Consider the following 25,673-nt stretch of genomic DNA (forward strand, 5'->3'; position numbering starts at 1 on the left):
AACACAGTCCTAATTTAAATATACTTAGCCTTTAGCAGTGATTTAAAATCACAGATGGCTAACTCACACTGAAACAGAGTAATCCAAAAGCACATGTCCTCTAGAATAAATGGACCTACTGACAACACAAAACACTACGTTCGAGACAAACATGAAAAAAGTGAGACAAAAATATGTAAATAGACTTGGTGCACATAAGTGTTCCATTTGCACAGCCAGAAATAAACCTTGGAGAGAGGGGAAACATGTTTTAGGGCAATTTAGAAAAAAACATGAAATGCACAAAACCAATTCTTTCAACATTTCTGAAAGAACAGGAATTCTTTGTGTGTATTAAATTGGAAATGAGATTCACACAAACAAATAAGCACTAGTCACGCCATTTTTGGGATTGCTGACTCAATTATAATCTCTATCTGCATGTTTTTGGTTTGACTGTCTACATGTGGGGTGGATGGGTTGACGTGAACTGTCCCACAGTCCCTCCCACTGGGTCTGGCATTCAGGTACAGCTCCCTCCCTCCCTCTATAAAGCCTCTCATGTTAGGAGTGTAAAACTTCAGACTTCAACTCATGGTAAACTCTTTACAGCATTCGAAACAACACTGCGACTCTTGGTAAATAGTATACAACATATTTGGATGTGCATCATAAATTCTCTACATCACAGTACAAGCTAGAGCCTGAGGTAAGTGACTTTTTGCACAATTTTACATTACGATTATGTTTTACAAGTTGGCTTTAGGATTCTACAGGCATTCAAGAATGTCAATTTATGTCCTGTCAAATTTGGGATTGGAATTTGGAGGACTACAAGTTGGCTAATAATTTAAATTTGTATGTGTGTGTACTGATGACTGGATGTTTCTTTAAAATCCCACCCTACAAACCCATTAACAATGATTTTAAATTGACAACTGTTCTCAACCATCCTGCTATAAAAGCAACTGAATTACCTATTAGATGTTGTTGTGGCAGCAGTTCAGAGCCAATTTCCTCAATGTAATTGTTTTATCTTTACCACTGACAGCTGCCAGCCAAAATGAGATTAGCCCTGCAAACTGTCATCTGCTGCTGTGTTTTCACCACTGTCCTGCCACTGGTGAAAGGTGCCACAGAGGATCTCAACACCGGCCTGAAAAAAAGGTGAGCTGCCTGATCAACAAGCACTGTGAGAACATTGTGTTCATTCTAAAGAAAAAGCTTCATTTTTCTGTCCCTCAGCACTAAAGCTCTCAATAACATAGGAGATATTTATATCAAGTAATGTCTGTTAGTAAAAGAGAAGAAATTAAGAAAATAATACAGTAAAGTCAGAAGATGACAGTTTTGCCATAGCTTGACAGATACCGGGTTTCTGTGACAGATGCTGGTAGATATTTGAAAATATAAAAAATCTGATCACGATATCAGCCAATGCCTAAAATCTTGGAAACCATGTTTGATAAGGAGCCCCAACTTCATCACTACAGAATAGTGACAAACACTGAAAACAAACTTGATGTCAGTGTTCTCTCCAGGACAAACTATTCTAAATGCTCTCAAACATGTCTTTGGCATTTTAGTGCTGCAATTTGTAACCAACATACACCTACATAATTATACCAACACAGCTTTAATAACCTGATATCGGGCTTTGAGTTGGCCTGGCCGATATCAATAAGGTCATTTTTGCAAGTCAAGAATCCAATAAAACTATACAATAAAACAAAACAAGTAAAGATCAGCCTTCCTTCATGATAATGCTACACGATCCAAGACAATTATTGAAACTTCTTGAGCTATGAATTCATTGCATATTTAGAAAGTGTGATTCTGCGTCATACTTTATGTGTGTACCCCACAATTTGTCTGAGTAAATTAGTTTCTGTTTCTGCTATTAAGACCTCTTTACTGTCCTTTGTGGCAGGTTTAGAGTATGGATGCAGAGCCGTATGAAGAAAGACCTGAGCAACAGCTTAGTGACAGCCAATGAGCAGCACCCTGACATCCCTGTCGGACAACACCAGGATGGGAATGAAAAAATTGTCGCACCTCTGTCAAGGTAACAAGCTGCACTCAAAAGCATTTTTCCTTCTTTTGATGGCTGACAGTGTGGAGATAGATGGGGAACATAGGGATTGAGATAAGGGTTGGAAAGGCAACAAAAGTCCGAACATGTCGCACCTCTTAAACATTGGGCAACCATGACACCCCACCAGCACTGCAGTTTATTGAGTGTTTAAAGGAGCCACAGATGCCATCTGAAACTCCCAACTGAAATGTCCACCATAAGAGAAGAGACAGATATTTTTGAGAGGATGGCTAAATGAGGGCTGTGAATGATCTATTCTCTAGTTAACTGAAACATTAACAAGAATTCAGTTAAATCTTGATGACACTTTGGATCTATTTGTTGCCAGGTCAAATTTGACAACCCTAGAAAAAACAAAAATAGAGCATAAAATATTTCTTCTCCTTTCCCAGCTTTGGACTAAATATCAGAGCCAAAAGGTCAACATCATCCAAATCATCTGGCTGTGCCCTGGTCACATGTGCATACCAGGACCTGCTGCACCGACTGAGCAAGTATAACAATAGGAACACAGAGACCAATGCCCCTGAGATCAAAATTAGTTCAAAAGGCTACGGACGCCGACGCCGCTCACTCCAGGATGTCATTCAACTTGTGCTCCGGACAGGAAGACAAAGACGGAGCACTGAAGCTGGTCAGCAACTCTGCAGTCACAAATGCCCAGGCACAGTGGCTTAAGGCAGGAATGGAAAGGCAAAGGAGGATCCTTGTTGGGTTATTTGCTCACCGCAGAAGAAGATAAGTCCCCTCAGAGGTTTGATTCCACAGATTTACAACTAGATATGCAGCAAGAACGACTGCTACATCTGTACCGTCCTTCAGAGGAAGACTTGCTCAGGTCACTCTGGATGAAAGCAAGATTCTAATAACAGATACTGTTTGTGCATGCTTAGGCGCAGGTTTCAGTTTGTCTGAACAAGTGTATGATTTATAGATGAATTCACGTCAGGCCTGAGCGACTTGTCAAGAATGTGTGTTTCTTCTTCAGCTTCCAAAGACAGTTTGGCAGCTGATATAGAAGACAATCCCTGAAGATCTTCTCTGACATACCCGTGAACTGACAAGGAACTGAGGCTGCGATGGAGGAGGATTTTTTTTCCTCCAAGAAATTGACATTACTGGAACCCCAAAACTGGGACAAGCCTGATCCTTTCACAAGTGAACCGAATGTAATGAACTGCTTGTGAAGTGCAATTTATACAATATTAAGATAGTTCAAAATATGTAACTATCAGCTTGTATATACGGATATATAAAGCTACCTTATATTTAAGCATATAACACAAGTATATTTTTATACAACAAAAATACATATAAAACATGTCTTTTCAACTTCAATGAAGTATATGTATCTTAACAGTGCAAGTAATTATCTTGTTGTGTATTATTGATGTTAATTAAGTCTCCTATGTCAGAGTAATGTGTTCTATCAATTGCTAAGACTTTATTGTGGTGATTATGCCTGATCAGAAAAAAATATCACATTATTAGATTTGGTGCAGACATTTATTGGACGGTGAAAATCACACATGGCAACTTAACTGCAAAGCAGTCATACAGTTTTTTGCAGGAGTTACGGAAAGTGATGGAGAGCATATTTTTGGTATGAAGTAGCAGGACGGATGTGCTCATAAAAGTGTTGTGCTGCCATCTAGCTTTACGTGAGGAGACATGTAACAAGTACAGGCCAAGTTGTTTCAAAAATGAAATGTAGCTTCAAGAAAGCACTTCCTGTTATGCCAAATGTTTAATCTTAAAAGCCTTTATCTGCTTCTTCATTTGAATGTAATAAATCTTATTCATAATTCAGCTGAAATTACTTGACATTGTTTTTGAATTAAATGAATTAATGCAAGAATAAAAAGAACTTGAAGCAACTTTGACGTTATTTGGTGTCCTAATAACAAATCTGCTTGTGCATGCGTGTGCGAATGTATGGAGGCTCATAAGACAAACAGTACACTGTATGTGCCTCATCAGGTTATAATGGTATGTGTTTGTTTCATTAAGTTCATAATGTGTGAACCAATAGTGCACATTCCATTCTAAAAATAGTATGAGATTTGTCAACCGCACGTATTCTGAAATAATTTTTTCCAGGGTCGACATGTTCCTAAATATTTCAACATTTCACTAAAATGAATGAGGCCTATCTTTTGGCAAAGACACACCAAGTTTTGATGAATGAAGGGAAAGAGGCAGTATGCACATTTTTAAACCAGGAACACTCAAATGAGGATTAAATAGAGATATTAATCACAATGGAATTTGACCTCCACCAAACATTGTGCAGAGTGGTCACACTGGTACAAACAATTTCACCATAAATCTGGTTGTTTTCATTAAAACATCAACATCTCCCCCATTATGATAAGTAGATAAGATGAAGTAGATTATAAAATCAATGGTTTAAGACTGGCAAATGTTTGTTATATTAAAAAAAAACTAAAGAAAGACTTCCTTACTTAAATCAGTTACTCTTTTTCATGTTTTTTTTTCAAATAAGGAGCAACAATAAATGTAAGCAGTTGTTTGTGTTTGAAATAAAATGTAGTTTTCTGTGATACTTTTCTCTCAGAAGACCCCTCCAAAATGCAATTTCAATGTCACTTTTTTAATTAAGTCCTGCACTGTGACTCAAACAAATTGAATGAAGCTCTCTTCAGAAGTATTTGGGCCCACTGAGCAATTCAACATATACATATATACATATACAAGGTACAATTTAATGCAGCAATATCTCATCAGTCATCAACAATTAGTTCTTTCTGTCAAGTGAGAAAATAGGAGCCCTCAGAAATTCCTGGCATCTTCCATTTATAATTAGATGCAGCCTAATAAACCGACCACATAAACCCATCCTACCTTGTTGCTAATCTGTTGGCTTAAGTGTACCAGTAATAAGAAACTAGTACAGAAATGCTAAGGTTACAGGTAATTCAGAATCTCTCTCCATTTTATAGTTTGTCCAACAGAGAGCACTGGCACATAAACTGTTCAGTTGGAAGGTTTGTATAATATTTTGCTTGTTTAAAGATGCTATTTGGAAGAGAAGTTGATTTTTGAGTCTCGTTCCAAACTCGGGGTGGGAGACTCAAAAATGATTTTATGTTGTTTGTTTTAAGTGAGCTGCTTGTTCTTTTGTGTGAACTTTTTCTGTTGCTTGTAAAAAAGATCATGAATCTCAATGGGAGTATTTCTGGCAAATTAAATGTTTGATAAACAAATTAGAATAAACACCTATATTAATACAATTAGCCAATATATCAAAATGTTTTTGTTTTTAAACTATCAAATATCTGTATGGCATTGGCCTCAAAAAGCCTATATCAGGATTACAGTCACACATTACACTCATAAATACAACTAAAAGTGAGACATACATATTTTCCTGCCTGCATGACTTGCACTCAACTCTCAGAGAAATTCCTGGTGATAAGAGTCTCTCCCTGTGTTGCTTCGCTTGCTGTTGTGAGTACGTTATATACACATTCACCTGCTGGCTTCTACCCTCATGAGCTGATCGCCTGCTCTCCACTGCCTGTTCCTATCGCCCTTGATCTTCTGAGCTGCAAGTGAGTGTGGACTAGTCTACTGCTCATCCAGCTATTATCCTGCCCAGTTCCGCCTGCCATATCAGCAGATCCACCAGAGACTTTGCAAAGGGATATTTTTGTGATTTTGCACATCGTTATCTCTTTTAATATTAAACACCCAAAGTCACAATTCCTGGTTTCCTTTTTGAAACATTTGGGTCCATACAGCATCTGTTACAGTAATATAACTTTTTTCTTATCATAAAGCAACACAAATCTTTACAAATGCAGTAACTTCAGAGTCACATCATTGTGATTTGATTTCACCAGTGTTTTTATTGAAATTTCATAAAATACTTTAATCTTGATCGCTATCTTTCCAGAATTACTGTTCCAATGAAAAGGTCTAGCCAAACAGAGGGAGGAATTTCCTTGACTGTCCAGATGGTGGTGGTCTAAGCCTTTCTCCACCACTCTAAAACCAACTCTAATCCCAGTATGCATAGTACCACTTATGTTCATTCACATTCATTACCTTGTCACAGCAACTTGGGCAAAATTAATTCTAGTTTAAAAGTTTTTTCTACGGATTCCATATCACCCCTGACATCTCTCTAATCTAATGCACTTCACTAGTTTACATTCTCTTGAGTTGTCAAGACTTCCATCTCTATTTAGACAGGTAGAGGACACTATAACCTGTTAAAGGAAAAAGGTTCCTCCTAGTATTTAAACAACCATCTTTCTGTAAGCGCAAGTATTTATGCAGTTGTTTGTGCAATCGTATACTCTAAAAGGTTAGACTATGCTTGCACAAGGAACTGCACATACATCCTGGACAATGAGGGGTGTGGCCAAAAAAAGACATGCTCTTTAACAGGGGCAAGTACTGATACAATACAACCCTTCTTCCAGCACTTCCTCTACGGCACTGTGCAACACTGATGCAGATCACTTCCTCAAACTTACTGAGCAGTAAACATCTTCAAGTTGCACAGACTGGCACTGAAAGGGTAAAACCGGTTGTACCTTTGCATGCCGGAAGAAGCTGCTCTGAAAAGAGTCCTGTCCTGTGACACCTAATAAGGGTCTCTACAGTCCCAAGAGGTGTTTACATTGTCCACCACCCAGCATACAGTAAGTACACTGCTGTTGCGATTCTTTGCACGTGAGTTTTTCCTCTTTGCTCTTCTTAGCTTCATAGCTCTTCTATATTTAGTCACGGCTTATCATTTTCATCACTCTTGCATTCTTTCTTGCACTTAACCTACTGTGTATGGCAGTATCTGCTAAGAGAATTACCACAGCTGTATTTTGCCCTGGAGGTTGTAAAGTAAAGATGCACATTCAGTTTTACAGATAAGAAAGTATCTACGCATATAAGAATAGAATCTGAATATTTTGTATCCGTTTCACTGCAGGGACTGTAATTTTCAAGAGATAGAGTTGTACTGTGGTAAACAAGGTTCAACTGTTCACACCTAAATTGTGGCCGTTTTTTTCCCCTCAGTTTTGTTTGTTCAGTAAAATCTACTCATGTTTGTGCAAGTGTATTCTTCTTGTGTTTACACACGCAAAAGATAAGCAACATCAGGTACATTAGAGACCAGGAATTTCCCACAGGTATGAATGTGATGTGATGAATATCGCATGTCCATGTATGGTGTGAAAAACAAGTCAGAGGTGCAGACAGTGTGTTGCAAAGATCTGGTGAAAATTACCATCCAAAAAGTAGAATTAAATGAAATTCACATCATTCATACATTCATTTCATTACGCTATAGGCCAACACTTAGGTATACCTAAATGCAATAACAGATAACTAAATGCATTTGATTAAGTAATGGTAAATGAGTGATTCATTACAAATATTTGTAACTTTTGTCTCAGACACTGGCTGGTGAATTCAAGCCAGAACTCGCTGTACAGTTGTTCCTGAAAAACAAGCCTAAGCATGTTCCCTGAGAAGCCCACTTGTTAGTATACATGAGAAAAGTGCCCTGCAAGTGGATGTATGCTCTTCTATAGATATTTGACTGCTGCTGTATTGACTGAAATTATCATAGAAACACATCATTAAGACTGCTTGCATCACCTGTATCTTTAAGTATCTACACTGTTGACCAAATGTATATGTGACATCTGATAAGCTACACTCAAGGCATGATGCAGATCTTGTAACTTATAAGCCAAAGTTGTATCCTTTGGTAAACTCACCAACCCCTCAAACAACAGCAGCTGCCACTGTTGCTTTGATGGTTTTACATCCAAACTTTGAATATCTAAATATAATCCTGTTCAACTGACGTTGTCAGTAAGCCAACAGATGCTTCAGACATGACACGCAAAAGAGCTGCATAACTCATTATATGTGTGGCTTTGTGTACATTCTTCAGACAGGGATCAAAAACAGGAAATTCCAAAACCAACACAATGTTACATGTGGAACTTTCTCAACCACCTGCCAGTCAGCCTGGGTTTCCTTTTCTACTTTTTCTTCTCTCAAAATTGTGTACTTAATCGGACAACTAACATCACACAATCCTTAGTCACACTAGAAGACCAGGGGTAAGAGTTCTTCAACCCAGACTTGATATCAACTTATAGACTGAAGATCTGAACCCGCATTGACTTTCATTCTCACTGGTGATCATCACAAGTGTCCGAGTGAGGCTGTTGTTACTCAACCTAAAAAAACCAACAAGGACAACCAGTGCTCTCTGCTACGTGCCAAATCTGATAAACTTGTTCTGTCCAGGCCAGCTCTTTCATCCTGATATTGCAGCTTTTTAAATGTTACAACGAAGGAAATTGTGAACAATCCCCTAAAGCAAACGATAATCTGCATCTTATTGTGCAGAAGAATAAAGAAAGCCCAACTTTTGGGGCCCTATTTGGAATGGGCTTTAGCCAAATATATCCACCTTTAAAATATATCCACCTTGTGTCTTAAAATAAAATTCTTCTTCTGGCTCAAAATATTTTATTGTTTTTGTATTATGTAGAAAGATCTGGCCTATGTTGACATAACTTGTTGTATCCAAAAATACATATAATTTTTTTTGTTTTTTTTGTTTTACATTTTCTAAGCATAAGGATATTAGCATGAAACAAACCTGTTCCTCACATTGTATAGGAATAATTATGAATACAAAAGGTTCCAACATGAATCACGAATTTAAACTGAATATAAGGATAAACAACTAAGATGGACAGATTTGAGTACTCAATACTGTGCAGAAAAAGTGCTTCTGCGGTTTACAGTATCGTGACTGAGAGAGGTGTACGTCTGTTTCGTGGAAGGACCTGAACTGCACTTTCATCCCCTAAACTCCGCTGACCCTTCAGCAGGTCTATCATTACAAACACATGTTGCGTGGGCAAGCCTCGGAATCAAGGCACTTATCTGAGCATTTTGGCAACTTAACACCACTGCAACACCAAACATTTCTCACTTGCACTTCCCACCTGCTCGGAATAAATCTGTTCTTTTAAAACACTTGGCTGCATTCAGCTCCTGCTTCGTATTCAATATTTATCTAAATTCTTTTGCAATTGGACTCTTCTCACAACTTTAGCACCAGCCAAACATTGCCTAAAAAATAAGGAGCTGAGAATTCACCTAATTTTTGATAGTGTCTTGTTCCATTGATGGTTTTTCTTTTCTTGTCTGAGAAGCTTAAATATGATACTAGGGTTTTCTGCCAGTATCCTATGTTTCTTGTTTAATCGACTGCACAAGTAGAGACTGTACCTCCGCCAAGCAACCTTAATAGCTTGATTTTCTATATCAGGATCCATGCTGTATTACCTGAAAAACAGTGAGGAAAATTCATGAACCTGTGCCTTTATCTGAATCAGCACCAATAAATGGGGTCTATTCTGGTCTGAGACCCATACTCCATCCAAGTTTTGGGGAAATTTGTTCGGTAGCGATTGTTTACTCCTACTGACAAAAAAAAACCAACTAACCCTAACCCTAACAACACAAAATAAAACGACTGCACATAACGTCTTTGGTGGATGGAAAAGGACAGAACAATTTTAGAACCACTTATTTACTACCTTACTTGTGTTCTGTTGATTTATAACTCTATCAGTTGCCTCAGAATTAATCTCTGGGTTACGTCTCCACCACTCATCAAACAGTGGATTATATATTTCATTGTTAATCAGTACTTTTTGTCTCTTGTGTCAGCGCAGATCAAAATGAAGAAACGGGACACACCCCTTAGTAAGCAGCAGTCCACACCCTGCCTTGGGAAAGGTGAGTAAATGATCCAGTGTATGAACACAGTTCACATATTATACACGGTACTAAAGAATTACATTTCAGGAAACAGCTGTAGGGAGTTTTAACTGATGAGAACAATGTAACAGTAAACCAAGAGGGAAATCTCTCCACAAACCCACATTATCCATCAAGGTCGAAAGTTGGACACAACTGTAACAAAAGCCTGGACAACCAGCTTTGTGGAAACATGGTTTTATGCCACCCACACATACAAGTTCAACTAGTTTTCACCTGAAATGTATTTTCTAATGAAAGGACAGGCACCACAAATGTGAGAGCATGCATTTTACAAACAAATACCTGACCGCTTTCAATAGAATTTTACTTTAAACTTCACATCACAAGTTACTCTGGATGGTGATACTCTTGCTATGGAGATTCTTTGCCATGTACAATCATTAATTAACCACATTAGAAAGATGGTTGAGCATTTCCTGCACCTGGCATCAACTGGGTTTCTCTTAATCCATACTTGACTCACACAAATAAACACCTACAGTTTCTTTCTCCACATTGATGGCTCCACACACACATTAACACATCACCAAAACATACTTCAGAACAGCTGCAGAAACTCTCATCCACACATTCATCACATCCAGACTGGATTACTACCCTCTATGGTACATCATCCAGAATACTCAAAAAACTTGACTATATCCAGAACTCTGCTGCTCGCCTGCTCATTCACTCATCGCTCCCTGTCCTCCAGAACATCCACTAGCTCCCTGTCCCTCAGCAAATCCACTTCAAACTTTTCCTCATGATCTACCCCCTCCACCGGTATACTCCGAGCTGCACCCTCTGGTCAGCTGACACTGATTCCCCCCCCCCCCCCCCCCCTTATTATACCTAACATGCTAGCTAAACCACAAAGCCTTGTTGGGGTTGTTTGCTTTGGGAAATAATAAATTGTTTACATTCAGTAAATGACCCCTCTGTCTTCAAATACATGGCCAGCTGCCAAAGCTAACATTGTCATTTGGGAATAATTATTCCCACGGCCTAAATATTAACTTAGAACCAGGTATTTCTTTCCCTCCTCATTGCTGCATCTCACGGATAGCGGCTCACATGTTAGCAGACAGTTGTGACATGCCAGCTTGGATTAGCAGCCCCCTTGTTGCTGTGACACTCTCAAAACCCTAAAATAGAGATAGAGAGGGACACTCTAGACAGCAACAACTAGCAGCTGCATCATACTTAAAGGCACCAGGCCACATAAACAGCAGAGCACATCCTGACTCAGGCAGTCGGGAGTGAAAAGCCAAGAAGAGACGCACCATAGATACTAGAAAGACAGAACCCAGACCAGACCACCTTGATAGTGTCAAGAGGATTTAGGGACACTTTAACATGTTCTGAGACACGACCAAAGTTGCCGACATAAGAAAATAGTGGAGCCACAAGCTCCTAAGTACTGGGGAGTCTTGAAGAGAAAGCAGACGCTTGAAAGCTGAAAGCCTTGACTCAACAGGCAGAGACTGAGCGAGTTAAACATGGCTAAAACCACAGGAGAAGGTAAGAGACAGATAGAGCTTCCTCTACAGAGTTGTGTATTGACACTGAGATACAATTTGAAGAGGTTCATTCAATGTCTACGGTCTAAGGTACTGAGACTCACTTCCTGATTTAAAGATGCCAGCATCCAGCTCTGACAACTAAACATTTTTCATTTTAAAATTCCATACTTTATCCAGACTCAAGTTTCCAGACTTATCAGAGGATCTTTCAAACCATATATGACATCTGGGGTACAAATAGCTTGATGTTTATTATGTTAATGTCATAAGTTGACATGTTACCATGCTACCTTATGACCATGCGATTATGTTGCCAAATAACTGCTCGAAGATTGTTGCTAGGTAATGCAGCTCATAAAAACTGATTAACACCAAACCATGGACACAGTCATTAACAGAGCCGTAAAGGTATGGTTTCCTTATATGCAAAAGATGTATTACTTTTTAACCACATCATTGCATAACTTAAATGTTCAGACAATATTAACATCTGGGTGTTACAGCACCAATCGCTATGAAAAATACACTGCTTGTATTACAGTTTAATTTGAGAAACTCTGAATTGTATATTTTAGAAAACAAACAGAGGCAATAGTCGATAAACTGGAATATTCTTCTCTACTCTTTTCTTTATTCCATACTTATCCAAACTTCGGTAAAATCAGCTTCCTAATTTCTCAATACTATGTGCCCTGTGAAACAAATAAACTATTAAAAGCAGGCATTGTGCATTACCAAAGTATTTTATTGATGCAAGAAGTTAGATAAAGACATATTCATCAAAATTGTATTACATTATGTTAAAAGACCCTACTGACATACCTAGAGAGTGACATGTATTTGTCAGGTTTCTATAATAGAGGGATGTAGGTCAAGGTCAACCTAGAAGCTTCTCAGCTGTTTCAGTAGGCAGATTGTACACACACTGAGAGTCTCGTCAGGAATGACAGCCTCGGCAACGTGCTAGCCGGGTAACAGGCAAAAAATTGTGCCGATGTGAGAGCAAATGTTAATGGTCTCATCTTTGAGGCACTCAGAGTTTTCAGACAGATAGAGTTGCATGATGGTGAGTCTGCAGCAGAGACGTTTGCTACCTGATCCAACAGTACTGCATATCCAGTCTTGTACTTGTTGATTCAAATACCTCCACAGGGATTGATGCTGGAACTGGCCTAGTGACCGACACCAGCTGCAACATAAATATTATTAGTAACAGTGATGACATGGTGATCTGAATAGCCAAACATCTCCACCACTGACGGTATGTTGGAAGCAACTCTATTTTTCACACCAGGGGATTAAGCAAGCTTGCAGAGCTAAAAACCTGATCAAAATATAAATTCACACAGTCTCAAGTTTAAAAATAGGACCCCAGTTCAACTCATGGGTATGCAAGAGAGGCGGGTCAATACAAATAAACATGACTGTTTTTCCAACCAAAAGGTCAAGGAAACCAAAATGATGGTATGCTAATAACTGCAGATATGACCACAAATGGGTCTGGGTCTTTCATTTTCCTTTTAAAGGAAAAGCCAGAGAAATCATAGTCATGTGAATTTAGCTGACTGTTCCCAAGTTTATCTGGTTTACAGTTTCTGCAAATACACTCACTTATAGACTGACTAACTTGAAAGGTTAAATATAGGACATTTACTGCCACTTGATATTACACTGGAGCACTGGCCTCTCAAACCAAAACAAATGTACGTGTGGTTTTCTAGCAAGGCTAGAATGGCTGAGAGAGTGTGACATCGTTCTCTGCTCATGCTGCTATATTCATGTTCAAAATTTCATATTTAACCTTTGAAAGAACTGCAGGGAAAAAGGCAGCAACAATGAAAAGCATCGATTTAAAACCTATAAACCATATCTGCCCGTAAAGCCATCATTAATGGAGATGGAGAATTACAAACTCATACTTTATATAGCACCTATAATCTGCATGAGCATGTCATGCTTTTGGATTTAAAGCAACTAGATTGACTTAAAAATCACTGCACTATTTTCCACATCAATAACCTAAGCATAGTGAGGCAAAACAGCCGACAGTGGACGCAATATGTTTTCTGTTTTCCCTGTGTTGCATTCCATTCCCAGTGCTGGTTTCCTAAAAAGGGTGACCCTTAGTCCCCCAGGGGATGAGAGGTCACACTGCCAGTCTTGGACACCTGGGACAGTGATTAACTGTGTTTACTGTAACTTGCCTGACACGCTGGCAGAACACGTAGCCAGCACTGAAACACAAGTCAGCCGCTCAAGACATGTTTACTGGTGTGAGTTAGGATGAGGCGTTGCAAAACATGCCAAGTTTATCCATTGACCCCATCATCCCAAACCTCAAAGTCATATTTGTAGGTCTCATGTTTGTCTTGCTGGTATTCATATTTACTGCCACCACTAATGTTATTTCTCTTAAGTGCTGCCACATTTCATCGCATCTATGTGATGAAATACAGCATGTTGACAAGTTGCTCATATTCTAAAGCTATGCCTCAAATCTGTAATCTCAGTTCCAAATCCACAAACCACATCAAATTTCAGTAACTGATTAATACATCCCTGTTATAAAATTTATTCCACACTTTCACAGTGGATAAAGCATGGATTTTCTGTTATTTTAATACAATAATGTGCATATAAATGCAGAACTATTAAATGTGCGTGCTTCAAAGAAAATGCAATGGACGCCCATTGCCAATAAACTTGTTTGCCTTTCTGTTAATAATTACTTGGTGTCACGTCCAGTGTCACAAATGTGCCACAAAACAGGTAACATAAGAAAGCATCATAGAGACCAGAGACAATGTTAGAGTATTTATTGTTTCATATCTTTTACTTGAGTCTCTCTTTCAAACTGCCATCTGAACCATATTCAGGCGTTGCTTGAATGGAGACGGATAGAAAAAGGATTTACACACCAAGGTCCTCAACCTGAGTACAGCACTGTGTCCTCTGAAAAGCCGCAACAATTAGTGTGTCCACCTGGGTGTCATATTTCCATCACAGCTGATCAGAACTGGAGCTGACAAATACGTGTGACTACTGCAGAGTCATTTGATCTGGCAATGAATACCGATCTTTACCCTTTCCTGTTGAAGACAAAAGCCAGACGCAAGTTGGTGTTTTTTGTCCAACGTGAAAGGGGTATGATTTAATCTTCGCCCAGTCCCAATGAAAGAGTTTGTCTATTTTGTTTCCATTGATTTCCCCACCAAACATTAAACTGTGTAAGGTGAACCAGAAGAAGAACTGACATTTTAAAAGAAAACTGGAAAAGACTGATAATCATAATTGTAATTGGCACGGCCAAGTATTCCCTGAAGGCCAACACAAAATGAAGCTCTCCTGAGAACCAGTCAATATCTTTGATCATTTCAATTAAAACTTCCACTTTCTTTCAAGACACATATTTAGGTTAAAACTTTCCTGGTTAGACAAGAAAACATTCACTAAACCATAAATCTTTCTCAACTCCCTCAGAAATGCCCCGGCTTTTCCAAAGAATGTCAATGAGTGAGGTGGATGAGAAGGTACGCCTGCTGGCAGAGAAGGTGTTTGCCTCTGCTATGAAAGAGGAAGACACCAAGGATGCTATTGCACTGTTCACTGTGCCAGAGGACTGTCCTATCGGTCTACATGAGGACAGGGAGAGGGCGCTGCAGAAGGAGATGGCTGAGCAGCTGTCCCAGGAGGGTGCGAAAAGGTAGGAAATTAAATCATGTTTGATAAAATATGTCTCATAAAAAGAAAATACTTGTGTGAGCGTTTACTCAGTCAGGAGGGTAATATTTGTCCTCTCTCATGTGTCACAAGGAAGAAGAATTTCATGTTGAAGCGTTCGCAGTCGGTATCTTTGCAGATACCCATCGGCAGTGACTGGGCCCAGGCTATGGGACCCTCAATGCCGCCCACACCTGAACCTTTCCTCCCAGAGGGTTTTCTAGACTTCCAGAGAGTAACCATCAGTGGAGATTACTGTGCAGGGGTAAACAGGATTAACAATCTAGCATGAACATGCAACACTGGCTTCACACATCATTCTGTTCTCAAAAATTGGTACCATTATTAAAACAAAACCAAGTGGCTATGCACAAATAACAAATACACAAGTAACAACCAGAGTAAACACAACTTAAAGTCTAAAGCCATGGAAAAGATGCAATGGTCATTTCACACCAGGAAACCAAATGGATGAGGTATTGTTAAATTTTTAGCTATACTGTAGGAAAAAACAGTATAGACAAAGAATGTCAAAGGAAAGGCCATGTTTTCACTTGCTTTAAAGGGTTTGTCATCCAGGTGAGAACCTCCAAGAGGGCTTCTAGTTGTTGCCTTAAAGGCTGAGGTAATGCTGCACCAGAAAGAGAAGACATAATTATTATAATTCTGAAAAGGGCATATAAGGACAGACTTTGTTTTGAAAGTAATTTCTTGGTTAGAAAAAAACCCTGAACATTTTCCCTGACTTTTTCAGATCACAGTTGAAGATTATGAGCAGGCAGCCAAAAGTCTCCTCGGGGCGCTGTTCATCAGAGAGAAATACTCTAGGTTGGCCTACCACCACTTCCCCAGGACCACTGCCAAGTTCCTCTGCAATGCCAAAGATGAGAAATGGAGGGAGGAGAATGAGATTCTTCCAGGTAGGAGAATTAAAAAAAAAATACTCCTGCTATTTCTGGTCAGGTATTTATTCTTACGTGCCCTGCAGAATGTGATAAGCCATTTTGGTAACCCCTGGTTTCTGAAGTAATATTTACATTTTTTTTCCCATACATAAATGTCAGTGGTACAACTTTAAGACATCTATTAAAGCTTGAGTAGACATCAGAGTTAAATCAGCTGAACAAGAGACTAGAAAAACTGCATTTGAAAATATCTGTTTTGATAAAAAGGTCAGGGATACAAGCCTTTTTACATAAAAAACTACAAGGTAGACATTAACTTTGACTCCCATGTGCAAGTACCTCAAAAGTGTACATACTGTACACTACTTGAGAAAATGAACTTAGTTGCTGTCCACCACTGGCTACTGATTAGCACTTCTGACTGGCCTCTTCTCAATGGCAGCAGCAGCCGCGGTGTATAGGTGTTGTAGTATTTGTGGCCCAATCCCACCAACATTGCACTGCTATTTGTGCAAGGACCAAAGACAGGGAGGATAGGTGGTTCCTGTTTGAAATGAGGAAAAACTGTCTGGGTCTTTAGATAAAAAGGACGAAATGTTGGTTTGCCAGTCAGCAAATCACAATTAGCTGACCGAATAAGGACAACATTCTGTGAGTGGATGGCACTCTCACATCAAAGACTAGCAAAATCATTTAGACTGAGAGCAGGAACGAGCAGATAGAACATGAGAGACTGAGAAAATATCTGTTTGTCACCACTTCACATTCACTACAACAGGTGTCCATAACAGAATAGTTGCATTTTTTAACTCAAATAAATTACTGCAACTGCATCTGATGTCCAGATGTCAATCTGCTGTTTCAGTGTTGTTAAAGCTATTTGACTATTGTACCAGCCTATTTTGAATGGCTGCATGTATGTGTATCAGAGTTAGTGCGAAGAGTGAGTGAGTCAAGGTCAGTCAAACTATTCCTGGCTGCAGATAAGGGACGAGCTTCCAGAGGCTTCTCCTGAGTGCAATCCAGCAAGCAAGAGAGGGAGAAACAGAATGTGTTGTTGATGAAATATGATTCATGGATATTATCAGAATGAACTCATATGTCCATCAAATGTGTGTGTTTATTAGTCAGAACTAGTTGTTGTTTTGTGCAATTATCAACCATATAATGTAATTGAGATTTTGGGTCAAATTTTAACAAACCTAGGAAAGTTTGTTTTAGATTAGGGTAAAGTTCAATCCTGTAGGAGCTAAAAAAAAAAAAGGGTGAGGTGAAATAGTTTATAAAGAACAATGCTTTTTGTCAGTGTGCAGCAAAAAACAACTACATTCTGAACAGAGAATGAAGAGGAACTTCTTCATTGCTCAACTCTCATCCTGTCTAGTAAAAACTGAAGCCACCGTAAGCGAAAGTTGTTTAAAGCAAACAGATGAAAGGATAGCTCAAATGTCAGCAACAGAAATAAAAAGAAATAAATAAAATCAATCTTCCCTCAGAGGCAAAGATGTCATCAAAATTTACAAAATAATGTCTCACAGATAAGGGACCCTAATAAACAATATAATTGTTTCTTTACACCCAAAGATAGTTTTAAATGCTGCTTGAGGAGTTTAAAGTGGCAAAATTTGTTTCATATAATATCACAATCCTGACTGAAATAGTGAATTCTGCTTACAGAGCATGTTGCCATCCATACTGCTCATTCCACAGTTTTTACCTTCACATCAAACTTCTAAGTCATGAAGTATGCAATGTCCTTGTGTAATACATAATGACTCGGTGCAAAACAGAATGACTTGTGCGCGTTAATCATCATTTTCAAGTGTTTATAAAGGCAAAACAGTATAATATACATTTACAATTATGATATTTCACATGATGTTACAATTGTTCTTGTTCATCTTACTAAACAGTAAGGCATTCTCTATATATTAAACGACTATGACTTTTTCTCATTTGCTGTTTTGTTTTTACTTCCATCATCTGTAGACACCTTGCCTCCCCCTCATGAAGGGGAGGATCCGTACTCCATGGAGGGTATTCCTGAGGACCTGAACTACGAGCTGCAGATGAAAGATGGTATAGTTCATGTTTACGACAATGCTGAGGCCTTGAAACAACAGCAGCCTCACAGTCTCCCTTACCCTGACATTGAGACCTTTGCCATAGACCTGAGTCATGTCCTTGCAATGATAGCCGATGGCCCAACGTGAGTATATTATTAACAATAAATCAAATATACATTTTACACAGTTTTGAACTAATATTTCACACACTTAGAATAAGTTTCCGTCCCTGAATTGTTGGGACAGTATGGCTGGTGGTGCTGAAAACTAGTTTCTAAAAATGGAATCTCTTATTTTCTTGCATCAAATGTTGTGCTAATCTTTCATTAATGCCTCACAGGAAAACCTACTGCCACAGACGGCTGAACTTCTTGGCCTCTAAATTCTACCTCCATGAAATGCTGAATGAAATGGCGGAGCTCAAAGAGCTAAAAAGTGTTTCACATAGAGACTTCTACAACGTTAGAAAGGTTGGTTGGTATTTCACTTCCATCTAGTTCACTATGCAGTTACTTATTGTAGAAATTCTGCATTAAAGGGACAGTTCATCCCAAAATCAAAAAATACTGGAGATTTCTTACCTGAAGTGCTATTAATCCATTTGGATGGTTTGGGTGTGTGCTGCTGAGTTCTGAAGACATAGGCCATAAAGAAAAGCAGGCAAAGCAAGCTGACTAAGATAACTACCCTAGCAAATGTAAGAGCTCAGCTGAGGAAGACGCCATTAACATTTACATCCTGTGCTGCCACGAGCCTCTTATCCATGATTAGACACACATTTCCTTCTGCACAGTGTAACGGACGGCGGGTTAAGTGTGGCAGAAAGTGAATAGTTCCTACGTGAAACTGCTTACAACAAGGTCTGTGGATTATCTTGAGTAACTTTGTCATGATTTCTGGGAAGAGATATTACTGTTGAAACCCCCCCCACATTTTTTTTTTTACGCTTTTAGCACCAGAAGACAATCCTATGTAGTTCCATTGTATTCAAAAGAAGGTAGACATCTCTACAGCTGATATGATAAACATATGCGTCAGTGCTTGGGCTGAAGTGCTGTCTCACTACAACAGAGGTTATTTTTAACTTAAGTGCTTTCAATCTAAATAAACTTTATGGATCTACTGGAACTTGCCCAATGAATTCTACTGGAACTTGCCCAATGAATTCATGCACATTGTCACTGTTTGCTTTCTGTCAAACACAGGTGGACACACATATACATGCTGCTGCTTGCATGAATCAAAAGCATCTGCTGAAATTTATAAAGGCCACGTACCAGACAGAGGCAGATCGCGTGGTCTTGGAGAAGGGCGGTAAGAAGATCACACTCAAGGAAGTCTTCAACAACCTCAGCATGGACCCCTATGACCTCACCGTAGACTCTTTGGACGTGCACGCTGTAAGAACAAATTCATAATTCATAATGACATACAGAGTAATTCCATGTGCCCTCTGAGTATCAATTTGTCATTTACAGAAAGTCACAGCTCATTTCGTTAACCTGTGCTTACTGACACAAGGATGCAATTATGGGTGTTTATACTTTTCATATGGTGTTATGCAATCATTTTCTATGCTCCATGCAAGTTCCTCTTAATGTGTAATCTGAAAATAATCAATACAGTCACTACGCTGGAATGAGAATGTGATCATCAGTACATACGATTCACTCTCTCACACGATTTACTCTCCTAGGGAAGACAAACATTTCATCGTTTTGACAAGTTCAACTCCAAGTACAACCCAGTGGGAGCCAGCGAACTGCGAGAGATTTTCTTAAAAACAGACAACTACATCAAAGGGGAATATTTTGCACGTCTCATCAAGGTGTGGTATGACTAAGCACTAATGTCACTTACACCGGACACCAGTTTTTTCAGTTCATCCGGTCTAATGAGATGAGTAGGATAAGTTGTCAAATCATGTTTGTTCTGTTGATCATAAAGTACACTTGCTTTGTTGGTACCTAGAAATTAAAAGGAAGTGAATTCGATCTGTTATCTGTCAAGACAGTTGCTTCTGCTTTATCAAGAAAAACTTCCTGTTTCAGGAAGTTGCCAAAGAGCTGGAGGAGAGCAAGTATCAGCATGCTGAGCCCCGTCTGTCGATTTACGGCCGCTCTGCCAGTGAGTGGGAGAACCTAGCAAACTGGTTCATCCAGCATAAGGTCCACTCACCCAACATGAGATGGATGATCCAGATTCCAAGGATCTAGTAAGTGCTCAGTGAAAGCAGAGGAAAACTATGACAGGCAGGCACATTACTTACAACAATACCAACACAGTTTCCTTGGCACTAAAGGTGCCTATAAAGAGTCTATTGAATTATACTTGGAAGAGAGACACATGGAAAAAAGAAATGTCACTGTTGTACAGTTATTGATAGTGAGCCCTAATAAAAGTTAATAATTCATCTTCAAAATTGTTATATAGTTTCCTCTTTCAATTAATGAGTAATGTAATACAGGTAGTTCATATAGAGTTACATTTTTGAATTAGAAATCCTGAATAAATAAATTATACTGCCAATGTTGCCAAAGCTTTGGCTCTGAACTTGTAAACTGCCAGCTCGCACTTGTGTTAGGAATAATTAAGTGACTCATAAGGTTGTTCTTCTGAACTGAATAAGCAAATAAATGCAAAAATGTTTGTGCCTTGTATGGGATGACATGCTGACTTGATTCCTTTCTGTCTTGCAGTGACATCTTCAGGTCAAAGAAATTAGTACCACACTATGCCAAGATGCTGGAGAATGTTTTCCTCCCCCTCTTTGAGGCTACAGTCAATCCACAAAAGCACAAAGCAATACACGTATTCTTGAAATACGTAAGTACTCTTTGGAAAAAAACTGAGCAGACACACAAACATCTTTTTGCACTGATGAATAAACATGCATTGTTCGTTGTGTAAAATGTATTTTGCAAATGTCCTGGAATTATCTCAACTGTCCTGTAGGTAACAGGATTTGACAGCGTGGATGACGAGTCCAAACACAGTGACCACATGTTCTCTTACAAAAGCCCAAAGCCTGAGGCGTGGACAACAGATGACAACCCTCCCTACACCTACTACCTGTTCTACATGTACGCCAACATCATGGTGCTCAACAACCTGCGCAAGTAAGTCCTGCGTCTTTATGCATGCAACGAGATTCCTGCGTGGATTTATGCCATTGAATGCTAATCCAGTTAACACCTTGGAGTCATATTACTTGCCAAGAAAGTATTAGCAATAATGTGCATGACTTTTGGGAGAAGAAACCAATCCATCATCTGTTGATTTCACAGGGAAAACTTATATTATATACACCAGTCTGATCTGTAAGAAAGCCTGAATGTAAACACCAGCCACTTTTTAAAAAAATGTGTTGTATTGATAAATGTAAAGGCAGATGGAAGGTGTCTGCCTAGGCTGCATTATTCCAGCAGTGCAGACACAACATTAGGGTATTACTGTTGCCCACCGCTAAATGTGAAGTAATTTAACTGTGGGCAACAGAGAGCCTTAAAGATTAAAACTGTTGCACACAAAATATTACTCAAAAGCTCTCCTAGAGATGGAAGTACCAATGACGATGCATCATGTACCCAGCACTACATTAGTTAGGCCTCCTGAGGCTATCCAGTTGATGGAAACAGACAGTAGTGCCCATTTACTCAAATTTGAGCAGCTTTAACCTTTTGAAATGCTACATGTTGTACTACTGGTATCACAGCATCCTTATTTGTCCTTCCACAGGGAGCGAGGACTGAACACCTTCCAGTTTCGTCCCCACTGTGGTGAGGCCGGCTCCATCACCCACTTGGTTACTGCCTTCCTCACGGCCGACAACATCTCCCATGGACTCAACCTTAAGAAGGTGCAGTCCTGAATTCATATTTGGGTTTGATACTCATCATCTTTTGAATGCTGATCCCGTAGATGATATTTTATTGCCAAAAACAAAGATACCAAGTGATAAATTGCTAAGCAACAAGGGATTGCTTTTTTAATCTTTACACTTCAACTAAGAAGCAACCACAGATTTGGAAGATGCTAGCTGATAACAAACAAACACAGAAAAAGAAGATCACTGTTTTCTAAATTCTGAGTTTAGAGAAAGTGGTTTTAATTCACAAACTTGCTTAAATGTGACATTCATTTCTGTAGGTGGCACTCTTTTCTGTTTTCATCCCCAGTGAAAAACACTGTTTGTGGTTCGGCTGTTCAATCAAAACAATCTGTGATTACTGCTGGTCGAAACCCTAAAATCTATCACCTGCAGTTGTCCATCAATCGTAAGAGCTGTCGTGAACTGGATATAGGTGAAACCATTGTGCTACTGATCACTTAGCAGTACCCCATGAGACATTTATATGTATGGAAAATATAAATTATTCCTTCAACCTAAGATAATTCATCTTCTCCAGTCACCACTCAAACTAATCCATAGCATTACTCATATTACTTTGGTGTCTACACCTCCTCCCCCTCCCCAGAGTCCAGTGTTGCAGTACTTGTACTACCTGGCCCAGGTCCCGATCGCCATGTCCCCACTGAGCAACAACAGCTTATTCCTGGAGTACTCCAAGAATCCTCTACGAGAGTTTCTGCAGAAAGGCCTGTGTGTGTCGCTGTCCACAGACGACCCCATGCAGTTCCACTACACCAAGGTCAAAAGAACAGGAATGGATCAGATATGATAATTAATGTTATCCCCAAGAAGTTCTTGATAATTCAACAGTCTCTGAACCCTTTCAGGAGGCCCTGATGGAGGAGTATGCCATTGCAGCACAGCTGTGGAAGCTGAGCACTTGTGATTTGTGTGAGATCGCCAGAAACAGTGTGTTGCAGAGTGGACTCTCGCATCAGGTAAGTCTTACCTTTCTCCTCCATTAGTAACATAACTGGCTTTTAGGAATAGAAAGAAGAAACTCTTAAGTGTTTTATGATAGGCAGCTGGAATTTAAGTACAATGCTGTACTGAGTTCCCTCCCCAGACAGCTCACTTAGCCCTCGCAACCCAGGCGAATGTCGGTTGGGTCAATGACCCACAAGTGGACCTAACAACTCTGAAGCTCAGAACTCACATGTGTCCTTGACGACTCTGTGAGGACACTCCCACACAGTTAGTTAGAACTGAAGAAGTCTCTTGGATGAAAGGTGAAACGTCTTTAAGAAACTGAAACAAGTCCAGTTGCCTACGATTACAGCACTTAGAATTACCTTTATGACTGAGAACCTTCATCAACAAAGATGACACTACGCCTACTGATTACATTACAGTCAGCTGACCTGACTAGCTTTTTAAAACTTTGCCGGCAGCCATCAAGCCACTTGGCCTTTAGATTCAACTACACTGAATACATTATAATGAGAAGCATTTCTTAAGTATATTTGCAGCCTCAATACTTACAAAAGTAAAAGAAATTACTGAAAATTATTCAGTCACACTGTAAGCTAACGAAGTGGTTGCACATCTTGTCCGCAAACAGAAAGATAAAAAAATTTAAATACACAATTGTTACCAACCGTGTCCCATGTTGGCTTACAAAGAGCTAGCGACACACTGCAAGGATTTACACATCTGTGCAATATGTGCTCTTCATCTTTCACCTTTTCACCCATAGGAAAAGAAACACTTCATTGGTTCCAACTACCTTCAGGACGGACCAGAAGGCAACGATATTCGGAGGACAAATGTGGCACAGATCCGCATGTCCTACCGCCACGAGACACTGTGCAATGAGCTCAGTTTTCTTGTGGATGCAGTGAAGGCAGACGTTGGCATTAGCCCATGTGAGTGATTGACCATGGCAGCACAAACTGGGCCTGAGCATGTTCTCAGTGATGAAGGGGCAAAGGTCAGATGCCACATGCAATTTTTATGCCAGATATTTGAAAAAGGGGCTCTTACTTGGTGCGTAAATCTGGCATGGTCAACCATGCAGCATGAGAAAAACTTGATTTTTTAACTGTATTTTAAGCTGTATCTATACATTTTCTATCACTGTGTGCCACATTTTATCGCGATAAAGGTTTATTTTCTTTTGAAGGGTGTGAAGTGTATTGGATATTTGAGTGGGCATCAGCCATAAAGCCTGATTTAGATTTGACACATTCACAAGTTCTTTGTAAAGGAACTGACTTTCCTGTCACTTGCACACATGCATGTTACAAAAGGACTATAGAACAGAAATGTACTGTAGAAAAAAGAAAAAGAAAGACCAATTTAATGCTAAGGTAAGATACTCCTATTCACACTATCAGACAAATACTCACCGACAGGTGTGACCAAGAATTAAAACTAGTTTTGTGAGAGTGTTATCAGTAGACACAAACTCACAACTGTGAAAAGACTGATTAGAATTATCTTCTTTTTTATGTTTTTCATTTTTCATATGTAAATAAAGGCTGCAGAACAGTCAATGCTTCTTGTTTTTCTTGCATATGTCCACGACGATACAGTTCACATAAATTTAGTCTGAAAGTGGGCAGAACTTTTGAAAATCTGGAAAAGGCTAGTAACGGACCCTCATACTTGGAAAATACCCACCTCAGCTTTAGTGAGTGGTTATCTGCTGGCAACATGCAAGAGGAAACATTTTTAACTTCACCCGCAAATTCAGATGTTAATTACAGTGCTAGGGCAGCAGCTAATGAACGTTTACCACTGATTATCTTGTTGACCATTTTCTAAATAAATCAATTAGTTGTTTGACAAAATGTCAGAAATGTTGTGTTTTCCAAAGCCCACCATGGTGCCTTCACATGTCCTGTGCTGTTCACAACCCAAATATATTCAGTTTTCTGTAATACAGGAAAGCAGAAACAAGAAAATATTCACATTTTAGAAGCTGAAATCAGATATTTACTGATAGCTTTTTAACAACTCCTTGATGAATCAATCATTGCAGCTGTACATGGTGCTAACAATTTTTTTTTACAAGCACCTTTTTTAAGCATCTCGAAAAGGCAATATATTATACTGTCTTTTATTAACTGCATTTTATATGGTATCCTATTCAGTGTTTTAAGGAACCTAGCAAGGGTTAAATGTTCATATATGTTCAATTGGTCCATTCGTGAAAGCATGAGAGATACAAAAGCTATTATAGCCAAGTTACATGAAGTGTGTACTTTGGTTTAAAAAGAACAAACAATGGTTAAATATTAATCATTTATACCTGATGTAAATGTTACTTGTATTCGATCTTTAACCACTCTAAAGTCAGGTTTATTTGAAATTGTAAACATGACACCTGTTCAGAAGGGTTTACTGTTCATTTCCAATGTTGAGGCTAGCTTTGAGCAGTTCTGAAAAGTTTCTGATAAGCCATGAACATATAAAACATATATAGTGAATAAAAAATAAAAAGTTGAACTTGAACTTGAAAAGTAAATTGTCAACCACAAGAGTTTCCCCTCACACATTTTAAAGCTAGCTAGCTTATTTGCTACTGCTGCCTGGCTATGAATATTTAAGCTAGCTAGTAACTGCCCCAGTCCAGGGAAAGCTACTCTGTAATGAAGATGAGGGCTTTTACTGCCAGGAAAATGTGAATTTGCAACATTT

The 25,673-nt window shown here is 39.1% G+C and overlaps 2 protein-coding genes across 5 annotated transcripts; both read left to right on the forward strand.

Moving 5' to 3' along the window:
- The first annotated feature begins 547 nt into the window (after positions 1 to 547).
- On the forward strand, positions 548 to 3,943 carry admb (adrenomedullin b). 2 transcript variants are annotated; one of them, XR_003984935.1, is made up of 5 exons: positions 548 to 688; positions 1,031 to 1,146; positions 1,910 to 2,044; positions 2,467 to 2,828; positions 3,063 to 3,943. XR_003984935.1 is itself a non-coding variant. In XM_030426403.1 (4 exons), the coding sequence occupies exons 2-4, from the start codon at positions 1,043 to 1,045 to the stop codon at positions 2,750 to 2,752; spliced, it is 525 nt and encodes a 174-aa protein (XP_030282263.1). In that variant the 5' UTR covers positions 548 to 688; positions 1,031 to 1,042; the 3' UTR covers positions 2,753 to 3,943. The 2 variants fall into 2 exon arrangements, 1 of the variants encoding a protein (XP_030282263.1); XM_030426403.1 differs by having other exon boundaries at positions 2,467 to 3,943.
- Positions 3,944 to 6,529: 2,586 nt separating this feature from the next.
- Positions 6,530 to 24,526, forward strand: ampd3b (adenosine monophosphate deaminase 3b). Of its 3 annotated transcripts, none has more exons than XM_030426889.1 (16): positions 6,530 to 6,747; positions 9,814 to 9,877; positions 14,908 to 15,130; positions 15,241 to 15,412; positions 15,902 to 16,067; positions 18,042 to 18,261; positions 18,459 to 18,588; positions 19,324 to 19,518; positions 19,815 to 19,946; positions 20,170 to 20,333; positions 20,818 to 20,944; positions 21,074 to 21,237; positions 21,857 to 21,977; positions 22,597 to 22,770; positions 22,859 to 22,969; positions 23,728 to 24,526. In XM_030426889.1, exons 2-16 carry the CDS (start codon positions 9,820 to 9,822, stop codon positions 23,902 to 23,904), a joined length of 2,334 nt encoding a protein of 777 aa, XP_030282749.1. In that variant the 5' UTR covers positions 6,530 to 6,747; positions 9,814 to 9,819; the 3' UTR covers positions 23,905 to 24,526. The 3 variants fall into 3 exon arrangements, with proteins under 3 accessions (XP_030282749.1, XP_030282750.1, XP_030282751.1); XM_030426890.1 differs by having other exon boundaries at positions 6,531 to 6,747; positions 9,809 to 9,877; XM_030426891.1 differs by lacking the exons at positions 6,530 to 6,747; positions 9,814 to 9,877 and adding an exon at positions 11,101 to 11,425.
- Positions 24,527 to 25,673: the final 1,147 nt, after the last annotated feature.

The sequence above is a fragment of the Sparus aurata genome, chromosome 8 (assembly GCF_900880675.1).
Source record: "Sparus aurata chromosome 8, fSpaAur1.1, whole genome shotgun sequence".
Taxonomy (NCBI): Eukaryota; Metazoa; Chordata; class Actinopteri; order Spariformes; family Sparidae; genus Sparus; species Sparus aurata.

What these genes read in the sequence shown, in the direction of transcription:
- ampd3b (XM_030426889.1), top strand. Translation starts at nt 9,820, where the DNA reads ATGAAGAAACGGGACACACCCCTTAGTAAGCAGCAGTCCACACCCTGC. An exon ending in ACTTCTACAACGTTAGAAAG is followed by an intron (nt 18,589 to 19,323) that starts GTTGGTTGGTAT and finishes TGTCAAACACAG; the next exon opens with GTGGACACACATATACATGC. An exon ending in ATGGACTCAACCTTAAGAAG is followed by an intron (nt 21,978 to 22,596) that starts GTGCAGTCCTGA and finishes CCCCCTCCCCAG; the next exon opens with AGTCCAGTGTTGCAGTACTT.
- admb (XM_030426403.1), top strand. Translation starts at nt 1,043, where the DNA reads ATGAGATTAGCCCTGCAAACTGTCATCTGCTGCTGTGTTTTCACCACT. An exon ending in AACACCGGCCTGAAAAAAAG is followed by an intron (nt 1,147 to 1,909) that starts GTGAGCTGCCTG and finishes CCTTTGTGGCAG; the next exon opens with GTTTAGAGTATGGATGCAGA. An exon ending in ATTGTCGCACCTCTGTCAAG is followed by an intron (nt 2,045 to 2,466) that starts GTAACAAGCTGC and finishes CTCCTTTCCCAG; the next exon opens with CTTTGGACTAAATATCAGAG.